The 15,555-nt window shown below is 35.5% G+C and overlaps 3 protein-coding genes across 3 annotated transcripts; 1 reads left to right on the plus strand and 2 right to left on the minus strand.

Annotated features, from left to right (window-relative positions):
• Positions 1–423: 423 nt before the first annotated feature.
• Positions 424–4,071, minus strand: LOC121728177 (RNA polymerase II-associated protein 1). The gene has a single exon (XM_042116306.1). The coding sequence runs from the start codon at positions 4,014–4,016 to the stop codon at positions 444–446; it is 3,573 nt and encodes a 1,190-aa protein (XP_041972240.1). The 5' UTR covers positions 4,017–4,071; the 3' UTR covers positions 424–443.
• A 3,939-nt stretch (positions 4,072–8,010) lies between these two features.
• LOC121728197 (translation machinery-associated protein 16 homolog) lies at positions 8,011–8,829 on the plus strand. The gene is made up of 2 exons (XM_042116335.1): positions 8,011–8,107; positions 8,269–8,829. The coding sequence occupies exon 2, from the start codon at positions 8,299–8,301 to the stop codon at positions 8,785–8,787; it is 489 nt and encodes a 162-aa protein (XP_041972269.1). The 5' UTR covers positions 8,011–8,107; positions 8,269–8,298; the 3' UTR covers positions 8,788–8,829.
• Positions 8,830–10,235: 1,406 nt separating this feature from the next.
• Positions 10,236–13,290, minus strand: LOC121728196 (transmembrane protein 134). The gene is made up of 3 exons (XM_042116334.1): positions 12,999–13,290; positions 12,092–12,515; positions 10,236–11,520 (listed from the first exon to the last, which is right to left on the minus strand). Exons 1-2 carry the CDS (start codon positions 13,148–13,150, stop codon positions 12,173–12,175), a joined length of 495 nt encoding a protein of 164 aa, XP_041972268.1. The 5' UTR covers positions 13,151–13,290; the 3' UTR covers positions 10,236–11,520; positions 12,092–12,172.
• Positions 13,291–15,555: the final 2,265 nt, after the last annotated feature.

The raw sequence follows: 15,555 nt of genomic DNA on the forward strand, positions 1-15,555 counted from the left end.
TTTTTAAATTATTATTATTAAATAATAAATAAGTACTTGCACTTATTATAATTATTAGGGACTTTGAGAAAAATTCAAATACCTACCTGCTATCATTACTCACACTATTGATATAGAGCAAAAAAGGAAAAAAAATCACGTTTGTTGTATGAGAGCCCCCCTTAAATATTAATTTTATTTTGTTTTTAGTATGTGTTGTTATAGCGGCAACAGATATACATATTCTGTGAAAATTTCAGAAGTCTAGCTACCTGCTACAGCTACAGTTGTTCTTAAGTTACAGCCTGGAGACAGACGGACATACATCGAAGTCTCAGTAATAGGTTCCCGATTTTACCCTTTGGGTACGGAACCTTAAAAATAGATTATATTACTTATACAATAACTTAAAACGTGAATGAGATCTAAATAAAACGAGTTAAATAAGTATTTATTAAAAATATTTATTGTACACTGTTTTTTCTTTCTATAAACTTCTGAACATGATAGTGTGCTATTTTAAAGGAAATTGTGCCAGGTCTCAGGAGGTTGCTCGAAAGTGCCCTGAAATAACTCTTCAAGAGAGACTCATCAGTTTCTTCTGGGTGAATGTACTCGTTAAAACTGTAGCACATCATGGTCTCTGGACAATCCAACGCCCTAAGGCATCCAGCGTACTCCGACCACAGCAACTTGCGCCATTTGACGTCGTGTTTCTGGGCTATCGGTACCAAAACACAAGCAGCAAAGGTAGAATCGCCGTAGCTTACGGACTGAAACTGTTCTAAGAACTGGGTGTACAAATCTTGGAAATTGTGTAGACCCACTAGCTCCTTATCAAAGTTTAACTTTTCTTTCTGCTTGAAAATAATTTGAGTACATCTGTGTAAAAGCAACTTTACGTTGTTATCCAAAAATAGGGAATTATCACACAGGAAGACGCACATGATTCTACAGAATCTGTCGGTTACATCTATATCGCTCAGCAAATCGGGGAAGCACATTTCATTGAAGATTGTCCACTCCAGACAGCATTTGACGACGAGTTCCTTCTCCTTTGCCATTAGCTCGGCAACTTTAGTCGCGTGCTCTCCCTGTACTACGGGTGTCGGCTTCATTTCTTGACTCCTGCTGTACAGAGACAGGATAGGCAAGTAAATCCAATCCCTGGGCAAAATTGGCTCTCGCCAATCTTTCAGGACGATGTTTCGGGAGTGTATGTGTTTAAGGTTCATAACAGAGCCGTAGCAATTTTTTATATCCTCTATATTGGTTAATGTTTTAGAAAACCCATCTGCCTCCGACAACGACACCAGGTTAAACAGTCGCTGTGCTGTGAACCATTGCTTCTCGAATATTATATTTTCGAACAATACTAGCAGCTCACACTTTTTATCTACCCTCAATATGTAACAAAGTTTACTTGCGACTGTGTACATAACGTCTTTGCACGCTTCGGAAGTGTCCACAGTAGCTGCAAGTTTGACAATGTAATAAACGAGTTCCACCTCCATTCTTGAGAACCAGTTGCTCGTGAGAAAGAGCTGTCTTTTCGTCAGTAAGTCTATGTAATCCTTGACTCGATTAATGAACTTAAGTGTGATGTCTTTGTTATCAATGTGCTCCAACAGCTTAAACAGTGTGAGGAGGAATGGAATAGGAGAGCTGACCTGGAGCACGGGCAAAATCCTTCTTCCCGTTGTTAAAACGGTCCCGAGGCTCATAATATTTTTAGTTGTATATAAATATTTGTCGTCAATATCGGAGAGCAGATTCGAACTAGAAATTAGATTTTTAAAGATGACTGCAGCTCCATTCGAGTTAACGAGATTGATAAGGAGATCATCCAAAAATTTAAACTGGACTTCCTCAACTTGTATTACAGTCTTACAACAATCAAGTAGCGAGCTGACGAGGCGCAAGTGTCCGCAGGTGTAGTCATGACAGTTGGCTACTTGGCTGACCCACTTCTGCAAGCCTTCCCTCAATAGATGATATATTTGCTCCTTAAGGTTGCTCAGATTGGTACAAGTAATAAGTTTGTTTACATACTGCAAAACGACTGCTGCATGAGTGGCAGACAGTATGGAAGTCGTCGCTGACACATCAGTCCCCTGCACATGTTTGTAGAGGGTAGTTACAATCACCGGACACAGCGACATAGCATTCTCAATACCCAGCTCGTAATTCAGTAGATTTGTTAAAATACTAAATGCTTCAATCTGTAAACGTAGTCCATACGTGCCATCAACACCGGAAGTGACGTAAGCAGATAGGGGCTTCAGTATGTCATATTTACTAATTATAATTTCACCAATTTCCTTTGATTGTAAAGAAATAATTCTCAGTAGTTTAAGAGCAGCCAGAACAGGTTTACCGTTGTATACAATTTCTGGATTAAACAAAAAGTTAATGCTGGTTGTGGGTATAAAGGATTTTATAACAGACTTCATTAGATGGTCCATCTGCACAATTTTGGTGCAAGTGTCCACAGAATCCCTAGCCAGCCTTGTTAGTACTTGCAGGGCATATTGGACGGAGTTAAAACTGGGTCTAACATTTTCAATGATATAATAAAGCCTCTGTAAAATGTCTGACCTTATCAATGCTGCTATTATATCTATTTCAGCTAAGTGAAAATCTTTTAATTCGGATTCATGTGATTCAATCTCTTCAATTTCTGACCTATCATTCTCAAGACAAGGTTGGTAAATTCCTTCCTCAAAGCCGATCAACGCATCAAGACAAGCCTCGTCCACTCTGTTGTAAATTAAATTTCTCAAAGCCTTTAAAGATGGCTCCAGCAAATTAACTTTATTCTCGTCCAAGGCTATTCTTATGACAAAGAATATTTTGGTTACGGGAACATCAATAACATCCGTGTAAATTCCAGTGCTGTTGTGCTCTAGGAGGCCAGCTAGAGCATTGAGAGCCATAACTCTCTGCTGAATGACGGATGATCGTGTCAGCTCGAATAGCTCAGGCACAGAATACCCTGGCCTATGCGATTCCTGGCCATGATGGAACAATGTCTTGGTTTTCTCTGTGTACTCCATAGTGTACGGCAGCAAATATCCCGTAAAATCAAACCTCGCTTCATAGGGCTCATCTGGCTTGTCTAGCTGGCTCTCTTTAATGCCTTTCATCCACTCCAATTTGTCTTTCTCTAGATTATCAAAGTGCAACCAGGAATTAACTCGAGGATGTGACAGCACATCATTGTCCCACAGAGTATCTTCTGAGTTGGTTTTGTTCACTTCAGTTTCCATTTTTTCAACTTGTATAGTAGTCTTGTTGATTGCAGGTTCATTTACACTACCAAATTTACTTTTATGTTTGTTTTTTAAAAATTGAATTAGGTTTGGATCTAACTGCGCCAGGAGCTTTGTTTGTTCCTCTAATATTTCTTGCTCTGACATTTTACTCAACAGAGAAACATTCTCTTTGTGTATGGCTTGAGCGTCCGTGGGAGTGAGTGCACAACTTTGTTTTAAAATGTTTGGTTCCTTGTGAGGTTTGCCACTGCTACATGCCGGTTCATCTACGTCCGTGGCGCTGGTCTTTTTCGAGTTCCTCGCAACGAACTTTACAGAAGGTTTATGCTTAGTGGCAATAGGAAAGCCCGTAGATGGCATACAAACTGTTTCATTGACAGGAATGTTATCAGAATTTTTTTCTATTATTTCGCCTAATATTGACGGTAACACTTTTGGGAAATAAACTTTGTCGTCCTCGGTTTGCTTATTCGGCTGCGTCTGGGTTTCTGAGCTATTCTTTTCGACGATATCGCCCATAACATCGATGGGTTGTCCAGCCTTTCGCGGTCGTTTTTCTGAACCTAGTCCTCTGGATATTGCATATTTTGATGGTTGTCTTGTATCCGTCGGGTCGGAATTATTCCTTTTAGTAGTATTATGTTCAGTTTTGCGTAAATTAACAATTTGAGCTGATGGCGTCATATTTTTGTCTTTAAGAAATTCTTCCTGCATTTTAAGTATGTCCTCTTCATTTTCACCTGGTTTTGGTCTTTTTATCATTTTATTTGAATTTGTGGATACTTTAATAAATTATAAAATATTATAAAAATAATTCTCGAGTTTTAATGCACTACACATCAAAGTATTTGTTTTGAATATTCTTCTTCTTCTTCTTCTTAGATATTTGACACACAATTTGACATAATGTGTTTTTTATCTTCGACGCAGAGTTTTCTTTTTAACCGACTTCAAAAAAAGGAGGTTATCAATTCGACGCGTATATCTATGTAAAATTTCCAGAACTGTCCCGTTTTTGTGTATGTTAATCTATAGCAACTTCTGAACAAATGTGCCAAATCTCAAAAGTAGTATATGAGATAGGAAATTTTAATTCTTAATTACGTACAATTGGAAGTCGGTTTTATTTGGTTTTATCTTTTTAAAATACAATTATAATTTATATCTAGCTATTTTTACGAGAGCATGCCGGATGGCGGATGCGTACTACAGAACAGACGGATTAGCCTTTACATTGACTAGGATCTAGGGATGACGTGTTCGAAAAGTCTTTCGTCTTATGCCGGCACTTCATATTATAGGCGAACGCGTTGGCCCAATGTGTAGAACGGGCGTTCGCGCGTTGGCCGTAGGTATTTAGACGTTGGCCGACGCGTTTGCAAGCTTGCCGCGCGGTGTCGGAAATGTCGGCAAAGATCAAAGGACATTTGTCGCAAGCTTCGCGCTCCATCCACACATAGGCCGCGCGATCAGTTCGCCCGGAGTTATAGTTATGATAATTATAATAATATGTAATCATTTTTATATGTAATAATTTAATAAATAATAAGTAGGTAATAGGACTTATGGCGCACAAACTTGGGTTTTCTTTGGAGGAGCCAAAGAAAAAACACAAAGCACTCAAAGTTTGCCAAAGTAGAATGGAAAGAAGTATTCTGAACATCAAGCTAATGGACAAAAATAAACTAACAGAAATTAGAAAGAAAACAAAACTCATTGATGTCACATACACTGTAAAGAAACTTAAATGGAGCTGGGCAGGCCATATGATAAGAAACAAGAGAAATAAATGGTCAAAAGATATAACAATGTGGTATCCTCGGGATAGTAAAAGAAAGAAGGGACGCCCAAGAAAGAGATGACTTTAAAAAAATGGTCGGAGCCTTGTGGCAGAGGACGGCCACAGACACACAAACGTAGCGAAGTCTAGGGGAGGCCTTTGCCAAAGGGCAAACTGACACCGATGTCTAATCATAATCTGAAATATTATTATTCTATGTAAAAATGGTATCAGTAAATAAAGGCTTTATTATTATTATTATAAGTAGGTAATAAAATAATTACTTATATATATATATATATATATATATATATATATATATATATATATATATATATATATATATATATATATATATATATATATATATATATATATATATATATATATATATTTTTATGAAATAAGGGGGCAGGGAATGGTAGGGGTTAGGGGATTGGGCCTCCGGTAAACTCACTCACTCGGCGAAACACAGCGCAAGCGCTGTTTCACGCCGGTTTTCTGTGAGAACGTGGTATTTCTCCGGTCGAGCCGGCCCATTCTCCTCTCACACGTATATTATTTTAATATTATAAAATATTATGTAAAAGTGAGTTTATTTCTTTGTTTGTTACGTTTTCTCGCCTTTTATTTATTTATTTCTAATACCCTTTAAAAACTTTTTCTTGTCCACATTTACAAAGTAATTATAAGCTGTGAATAAATATACAGCTGCAGCTGCTAGCGACTCAACATCCATTTTGAATCCGTCCGCACATTGGCGGGATCCAAAGCATACTGAACGACCTTCCTATGTGTGGATTACTCACAAACGCCGTTGCAAGCGCACTGCCAACGCGTCGGCCAATGCGTTCGCCTCATAGACTTAATATATTCTTAGCATTATAGGTTTATGGTTCGCCTATATGGGGAGGCGGCTTTATGCTGGCACTTAACATGGTTATTTGTATTTTGCTATTGGCTATTTGTTGTATTTGGCAAGATTATTGACGAATGCGCAAACAAGCAAATAAAGGCAAATACGGGCTTCGGACACGTGGACGTCAAATACCAAACTTTTACTTGATTTTGCTTACTTGCCTATTTGACTCTTTTGATGTGCGTCAAAAAACCGACAAAGGATACGTGTATTTGGTATTGGTCATACTTGTTATAGCGCCTCTACAAGATGGGCCAGCGTGGGGAAAACGTAGTGGCGTAGGATGACCTGAATGGCGCCAGCGATGGCCGTGGAATGGCGGCGCGGGCGGTGTCGGTTTTTCGGCCGCACATCAAAGGATGATGGCCCAGCGATGGTGGTGTGGTGGTACGCCTCTACACGTGGCCGATACTAAAGTCCGTCACGAATGTCTAGGCGGCGAAACTTTTTTTTTAGCAACAGCTACACTCTTTTGACATATGTCCCTTTGTTGTATCAGCTTTGTTGTATCATAGCATCTCATTTAAATAATTTTCGGTGAGATGCTATGATGCATTTTTTTTGCAAAAGGACCATGCGGGATTTTGTATGGACCCCGTCCCCACCCTTCAACAGTGATGGGATGCGTCTCGATTTGTTCACTGAGACCCAGAAAACTCTTAAGTCCTGTGTTAGTTTCAAAATCAATTGGGTTTATTTAAAAAATAAACTTTTCTCCAAAAAAAAAGGTGAACCCTTATAGTTTAAGGCCTACAAAGCTGTAATTATATATATATATATATATATATATATATATATACAGGGTGTAACAAAAATAAGTGATAATACTTTAGGGTGTGTACGTGTTCCTTGTAGAGAGTTCACTGTGAAAGTAGCAGCGCTGAAAGACCAAAAAATTTTTTCACTTTTGTATGGGCAAGGGTCCGAGCGCCACGAGTTTCCCCACGCGCACGCGTGGACATGCACGGCTTTATTTCTTTGACTACGTGGGTCAACGTTTCCACTGCCTATGTACACGCTTCCGTGTATCCCGTGCATACAGGTCAGTTAACAAGAGCTGGCACGATCAAAACATTTAAACATTGCGCTTGTGTAGTGTCTGTGAATAAGCGCGTGGCCTGACGTCGTACTTCATACGCATCATAAAAATCTGTCCGTCTCTCTCGCGCGCGGTCTATCTTATGAGCGTGAAGTGGACAATTATTGTTTTTCTATACTAGGTACTGTTTATAAATACAGCATGATGTTACAAGTCGGTATTTAACGTGTGATCGGCGCGCGGCCAGGGTTCGGAACCGTACGATAGTTATCGTATACATACGATAATTATTTTGTGCGTACGTACTATGTACGATAGCATATTATTATCGTACGCAGATTATACGATAATTTTTATCATGATGCAAACATATTACATTTTTAAACATAATACTGTATAGTGAAATTGCATAAGCGTGAGCACTGTGAACGAGCCAGCTTTGCCATGCGTAGCGTGGCCAGCGTTGAGCTACGTGTGCACCATATTCGAGCAAGCTACAGTCTGTCAAAAAAGTAATGAAATTAAAAAGTGGCAACATCGTAGTGTCATCCCTCTTTTCTTAGATTGATTTGAAAGGGATGACACTACGATGTTGCCACTTTTTAAATTCATTACTTTTTTGACAGACTGTACGTGAGTCAATTCGTGCGTAGCGTATCCGTGGATTGCAGTGGAAACAGTCACATATATTTTCTTTTAAAGCGAAGCTTGACGCACGTGCTTAGCCTCTCCGTGCGCCGCGGTGGGTTGGCGCCTTAAGGCTAATACTTTGTCAAACGTACCGTCTACACAAGATGATTGTTGGGCGAATACATCAATTTATACGCAACAAATAGCGTTTTGAAGTGCCACCATTATTTAAATATATTATACATAGTTAATTATATTGCAAAAAAGCGGTGGTCTGCATTTAGTAAAACAAGAAGAAGAATAATTTTCAATTGTCAATGTCAAACGGATTACAAAATGCCAAAAAAGTAAGAAGAAGAATTAGAATTTTCATTTTCAATATTTTCACGTGTGCCAGGTAAACTTAATTAAAAAGTATTTACTAAATTAAATGTTTATTGTTCCAGTATTACCAAAGTCCTAATTTGGTACTAATTTAAGACTTATTACGGCCATTCCCAATATTTGATCTATCTCTGGTTTTGCCCTACTAGAAATAGGAATAGCTCACAATTGACATAAAACATATGTCTCTAATGTCTAATGTGAGCTATTCCTATCTCTAGTAGGGCAAAACCAGAGATAGATCAAATATTGGGAACGGCCGTTACTGAAACGCTGACAGTTTTTTATCAATATGCCGAAGGTAAAGAATATCGAAAAATTAAAACACCCTAATAGTCGAAAAACAATCTCTCTTACGAAGAAAATATTGAAAACTGAGAAGAAAAATAATAACAAGCTCGGCACTCACATCAAACTAAACTTGGTAGGAGAAAAAATTATGTGGTTCAAAGACAGACTGCCAGAGAACTGCTTAGTTTTGAGTAAGGAACAGATTTTGGAATTAATCGAAACTTATCTCGCGAGATTCGACGAGGAGTTGGAACAGATAGCTTTAAAAAACTCAGTCGGCAAAAGGAAAAACCGCCAACATGCAAGTAGAGAGGACATCATAAATATTACAAAGAAAAGAGAGAGGGAAGAATTTGATACATGCGGGCTGGAGATGCCCGACTTCATGGACCCGCAGCAAATGGAAGTACTCCGCAGCTGGAATGGAGAACTGCGCTTCCTACAGAACTTTAAATTGAAACGCATTGCAAAAAAGCATTTACATATATAGTGGATGAAATCATACTTAAATAAAACTATACTATCTATTAAACTATTTTATTATTATAAATACTCAACTCCATTAACATACACAATAACTGCTAAAACACAAGTTGAACTGAAAGGATGATCAGTCTATTTAACATCAGAAGCAGAAGACGAACTGGGTTAAACAAGCTTAACTAAAATAACTTATCCCTGTGATCAAATTTAGTCCTAACATACTTTAGTACATTACAAAACAGCTTATAAGGTAGCTAACATAGTCCAATTGGATTTCTATCAGTAAATGAATAATAGTCCATTGAGACAATGTTAAAAAAGTTAACCCATTTTTGTAAATCCATAGTAAAATAAAACTTCAGAAGTAAACTGAAACAGTTTAAAGCAACAATGCTTTGCATATTGTTTGAATATAGAACACATTAGACTAGTTTATAAAAAAGAATTATCCGATTTTGCTTAAAAAAATAAAAATAGTTATAATATTATGTTATCGCAAATAAGAGATCAATTTTTAAACTAACTTAATGGAGAAAATTAATTTATAAATTGCATTTTAGAGATTCCAAATGTACCATTGAAGAAATCGATTCATAGGCAGTTGATGGACACTTGTCAGTTGGTCAGATTATGGGGATTCAACTACAAATAATAAAAACTAGGTAAGGAAATGTAACTCCCATACTTCAACCGTTTTTAATTTGGTTCCTTTTCGCACACTAAAATAATATGACAATAGCAATGAAACACACACACACAAATTTACGAAATATAAAGCTGTTGACATTAATTGTCACTTCTATATATTTTACACAAAATTGTGTACCAAATACATGCATAAAGTATGCACGTACTCACATTCATACACATTGGGTCACATTTTGTAGACTCGTGGACAAATTTTTTGACACAGTTACTCTTCCTTAGTTTTTATTATTTAGGGATTAAATGTAATTTGCGATCAACTAGGTCCGCCGTCTGCCTGTGTATCAACTTCTCTAATTGTGCCATGGAGGAAATTGATTCCTAGCCAGTCGACGGATCTACATCATGTGATTGTGTTATGTCAACTTAAGGTCCGCCATCTGCCTAGGAATCAACTTCTCTGATAGTACATACTGCCAGCAATTTTTTGCACATCTGTTGCGTTATGTTTATCAAGTGAAAACTTGATTTTAATACAGAAAATATTGGTATTTTTATATAAAAATTAGTAGGCACATTTTGAAAATAGTACAAAATACGACATGTTTAAGTGTACTGTGTATGGGTACACCAGTTTAACATGTATTTCATAAATGCTGTACCTGTACTTTTAACTATGGTCAAAATTCTATACAATAGTTTAATACATACAGTTTTTAACATAAAAATATATTTAAATAAATAATTTCAATACTCCATGCGCGAGCTTCGGGGAACAAAATATTCCAGGGAGTGTGAGGAATTGTCAGGCCAGCGTGGCGCGCGCTCCTCAGCCTCCTATTCCGGAGCTTACTTGTGGGAAACAAATAAGGTTTTTACAACTATTTAGCATTTATGTATTTTCTGGAGAAAACATACATTTTTAAAGTATTATTATGCTTTCTTAGCTCACTGATGAACAAAACATCTGTAAGCAAACAAATAGTTATTCATAGGTTTTTCATGACTGTAGTAAGCTGATATAAATCATATCTGAATTCTAATATAACACTACAGTTTTTTAAGATAAGTAGCCATAGTATATTTATAAGTTTATGAATTTTTTGTATAATATATCTTCAATCTTTATTTATTTCATATAAATATTTACATTTTTTTATTACAGTTAAACATTTATTTCCATGGTAATCATGGTCCTTTTAGAATACATTAATAGTTGAAATATTCCTCATTTTCATCCTTGAAGTAATATAGGAGCATAAATAAATACTTCCATGATTTTTCTGATTTTTATGATAAGGGTATGAATATGTGACTAGTAAATAGTAATAACCAGTATGCTGAAGCATATTTCTCATTTCTCTGACATTTTCATAGCTGCTGCTTATTTGTTATCTACAACATGTCCAAATCAGACAGTTTTCAAATACATACTAAAAATCTCTGTATACTTGCCACACAAGGAACACACAACCACAAGAACTAAATGAGTTTAAATTGATATCTACTGATTTAATTTTATAGTAAAAACACAACCTATAGTTGATTAAAATATTAATATGTATGTTTTTAAAAATATAAAATTATAGGTTGACTTCATTGTATGTGATTATAATTTCTCTCATACAAATTAATATTTCATAATAAAATACTTCATAGAGAGCAAGGTCTTGTAAATAAAATTCATATTAATAATTATAGCATGCAGTTATTACTACTGATGCTTACAGTTATTGAAAATTTCTAAGTTTCCTCCGATTGGAATATACACCAAAGAGACATTTTGTCGCTGATAAAATGTTGTCTAGGCACTGAGTTAGGGCAATATGAAATACAATATCAACAAAGACAGGCAAATTAATGTGAAAATATGTGTTGATTTCTAATATTGTTACTTCTCGGAAACACCAGTCATCCGAGTACTGTGAACACAGTATGACTCAAGTAAATAAGGATAAAACATTCATACTCACCAACAAACAACAATAATATCATTTCTTACCAATAGTTTAGGCAAAGAAAATAAATAATAATATAATATTAGTGTCACACACAAAATGCCTGCCTACTATTTGTATTATTCAGTGCAATATGCGTGATCATCAGTGATCGGAGTAGGTAGATTGATTTTTGCTACTTGTATCATAAATGTTCATAAAAAGGAAATGTGGATAAGTCATTATTCCGGAAAGTCATTCCAGTATACCCGGACTCAATCAAAGATGGTTTATGTTGGTATCCATACTAATTCCATACTATACTTAATATTATAAATGCGAAAGTGTGTCTGTATGTCTGTAACCTCTTCACGCCCAAACCGCTGAACCGATTTTGCTGAAATTTGGTATGGAGATACTTTGAGTCCCGAGAATGGACATAGGATACTTTTTGTCCCAGGAAACTATACGGTTCCCGCGCGATAAATGAGTTTTGGCGCAACGGAGTTGCGGGCAACATCTAGTATTAAGATTCTAGTTTACTATCATTTTAATGAATAATGGATGAAATCGACGTAATTAAAAGTATTATTTTTTAAAATTGTACAGCTTCTAATTTAAATTTCGGTTTAAAATATTAACAAAAAACGAGATTTCGAGGGAATGTCCATATTATTATGTACGATTAGGATCATTGACCTCATTTCAATCTACCTACTCCGATCACTGGTGATCATACATGCTGATTTGTATTTCTAATGTTTGCAGATCCCTTAACCCCTCAAACACAACATTTTATCATAATTAAATTCAAGTAAACAGTGGCAGATGGTAAAAGTCGTAGCCTCTCTGTCCCCGCGCTGCTAGCCATATGTACACTACATGATAAGCTCCGGGTACGAAACATATCATGCCTGCAACAAAGAACACCGCACCTTGGAGACCGTTCTCAGGCTCAGCGACAGCATAGGCGCCCATGATCAGAAGGCCTACTCCTACAACGAGGAGTATGACCGCTGCACAGACTGTTTTCCAATTTTCCCGGACTTTAGGATGATTCCAGCAGTACATAGACTGTGTGGCCTCCACATATTCGTGGATGAGAGAGTCAGAGTCTCGGGAAGTCGTGTCTTCCGTACATTTGTATGTCTTGCTGCAACAATATTTATTTTTAGCATACAGTATTTATGGAAACGAGTTTAGTTTACTTAAACTGGTTATACTGAGATAAATGTAATTTTAAAATTGGATTTTATAATTGAATTACCTCAATGGAAGAAAATTGTGTCAATGATTTTCTCAAAGTATTAGCAGGGCTTCCTTGTATTATGTTGCCAAGGTTAAAGAAAACATTACGAACCCTTTCCTTTGTTGTCAAAATGGTAAAGAGCGACTGTATATTTTATATTTGTATTTTCAAAACCCAATTATTATAATTTTAATTCATACGTGTTATAGCCAAAAGCAAATTGTGATCTACTTTCCTGCATGCGCTAAGTTCAAACGCCTTTGGCCCAGTGAGTTTCTGACTCACTAGAGGTCAGGTACAGTCTACTGTTTAAAACAACAAAAGAATGTTAAAAAAGTTGTTCGGTAAACCCGCAGCATTCGCGGGCTATCTTATGAGATTGCTTACCTAGACAGGTAATCGCCTCCAATCTTTAGTTTTGTTTGTAAAGGAGACTTATCGCCCGTTGCGCCGTACACCTTGATCGCTTCATCAGTCTCTTCCTCGAAGGCGTCGTCAATGGAAAAACGTTTATCACTGTTGCCAAACGGTCTCGTCATTTTGTCTAAATTATTATATATTTTAGTATACGCATAACATTCGCATAATATTCGTATTCACTATCACAGCTGTCAATTTACCACAATTTCACAAACATTTTATTCAAAATGCAGCCATTTTTTATTTTGCTCGAGTGACACTAGTGACAGACCCACAGGCCACAGAATACAAATTATACTCAGTCATTGACATTTGACATAGATGAAGTATTATAGTATACATAAATGTAACCTTAGCCCGTCATCGCGTGGCCATTTTGTGCTTATATTCATACAAGTAGTGTGCGTTTATTTTCTTGAATATTTGTATTCGTCGATCATTTCAAAGCAGAAAAAGAAAGTCATTTAGTTTATGATATCGATAAACTATAGTTCAACTAATGAGAATCCGTAAACACATGTAAAAAGCTATGCAATGTTTGTGGTCAAATTGTTAATTGATGTGATATTTTTAGCACTAATGCCTTATATAGCACGAATTAGAGATTATTAAACTTATAAATTATCTTTTTAGCTTACAAAAATACCGATTGAAAAGCCCAAAAAACGTTGTTCAAATCTTACGTATTTAATTTTAAATCCACGTGTTTGAGGCATTATTTGGCCATTCTTATGCTTTATTATTTAGCGGAACCACAAAACTCAACAATATCTAGCATAAAATATTCATTATAGTTTGTGCGTTTTATGATGATATGCGTGACACATTATAATTGATAATAGTAGGGAAGTTACCTAACAAAAATTAATCGATAGTTTAAAAATATCGAATCACTTCGTAAAGGAATTGCAATCGAAATTATCGATTTCGTACTGACATTTCAGTGGTGCCGGCGATTTAAGATGGCCGCCCTTTTTTATCGATTTGATTTCGATTCAACAGAGTCAATCTCTATTGACATAAGTTCGTAAGTAAATGTTATATTAAAGACAAACAACTTATTAAGTTTTGGATAAATTCAGTGGGGGGATGTATTTCAATCATACAAGTTTATATTTCAATAAAATACGATCCCACTGCCTATTGTTGACACATAAAGGCGGCCATTATAACGTCATTGACCTCCGTGTATGTCGTAATTTTCGGATGCTAACTATGGGTGGATAAGACTTATATGATTTTTTATGCATGTATTTTTATCAAGTTATAATCAATGCGATTTTGTTATTTATGATCTAGAGAACAAGACTACATTCATAACTCGACATATTTTTTTGTCTGTTTGACTTACATATTATGAGTTAGGAATATTTCTGCATGCACTTAATTTTTATGTTAACCCACAAAAAACAAGGCAACGAGTTATGAACAATGCAATTTTGTTATTTGTGAATTATGATCCAAAGAACAAGACCGCATTCATAATTTCGTGCGTAAACACAAAAATGCTTATCGGCGACCAAAAAAGATTCAATAATTATTAAAATTCCTTCTGTTGTGCTAATCCGACGTTAAAGACATAAAAAGATATAATTCTAAAGAAAAAAAAAATCATACTACATAAAAATGTCATACGAAAAGGCGTATCCATATTTTCTAAGCGCCCTTGGGACCAAAATGGCCCTGTGTTCACTACTTTGATAATACATTTATCTTGAAAATATTTCTTAGAACTAAATCGTTTTATCAGTTTGTTTGAACGTATGTTCTATCTATATCTTAGAAAATATATAATATTTCTGGTAGTGATGATAGGCACGCTAAAAATAATGTTTTAATAAAGGTCTGATTTTCACACAAGTTTTTATGTTATTTTATTTCTATCCCCTACTCAAGATATATTTATTGTAGCTTTGTGATGCTTTTGTATTAAGTAAATAATATACTCAACTTACTATAAACAAAACATCTGTGTCCATAGAAGCATTAGTCATTTAGTTTTTTGTAGAAATGTGACACCCACTTTTGAGGAGTCATTCAAGTGGCTGACCTTTGTGATTATTTTAAAACATGTGTTGTGTAAATAAAATGTATGGTGGCATGTAAAGTTTTCTTTGTATATTATACCTAATGTGCTGAAGTGTAAATAAAATACAATTTGAGAATCCAATTTTGTTTTATTTAAATAAAAATCATAAAATTGTTTTGATTTCACATTAGCTTTTTTTTTAAAGTTCTTTGCTAGATTCATTTTTATATTTACATTTACATTTCACAGTTAATATTTATAATTTTTATTAATGAGTTAGCATTTGGCATCTTTTCATTTTTATTCATTTACAATTATAGGAAACATTTGTTTTTGTAGATGGAATATAATTTATTACATTTTGATTTTTTTTTGTTTTCTTGTAAAAAAACCCGTAGCAAGGAACATGAAAACTGTCACCCATATCATCTTAGAACGCACAAACTATAAAAACCTTTATTAACACTTTTATTACTTACATGAAATATGCAGACC

The sequence above is a fragment of the Aricia agestis genome, chromosome 6, assembly GCF_905147365.1.
Source record: "Aricia agestis chromosome 6, ilAriAges1.1, whole genome shotgun sequence".
Classification (NCBI taxonomy): Eukaryota; Metazoa; Arthropoda; class Insecta; order Lepidoptera; family Lycaenidae; genus Aricia; species Aricia agestis.

Bases quoted from the DNA above. Each gene is read 5' to 3' on its own strand.
- LOC121728197 (XM_042116335.1), top strand. From the start codon at position 8,299: ATGCCGAAGGTAAAGAATATCGAAAAATTAAAACACCCTAATAGTCGA.
- LOC121728177 (XM_042116306.1), bottom strand. From the start codon at position 4,016: ATGATAAAAAGACCAAAACCAGGTGAAAATGAAGAGGACATACTTAAA.
- LOC121728196 (XM_042116334.1), bottom strand. From the start codon at position 13,150: ATGACGAGACCGTTTGGCAACAGTGATAAACGTTTTTCCATTGACGAC. The intron at 12,516-12,998 runs GTAAGCAATCTC...ATATTGTTGCAG, and splicing joins GGAGGCGATTACCTGTCTAG to CAAGACATACAAATGTACGG.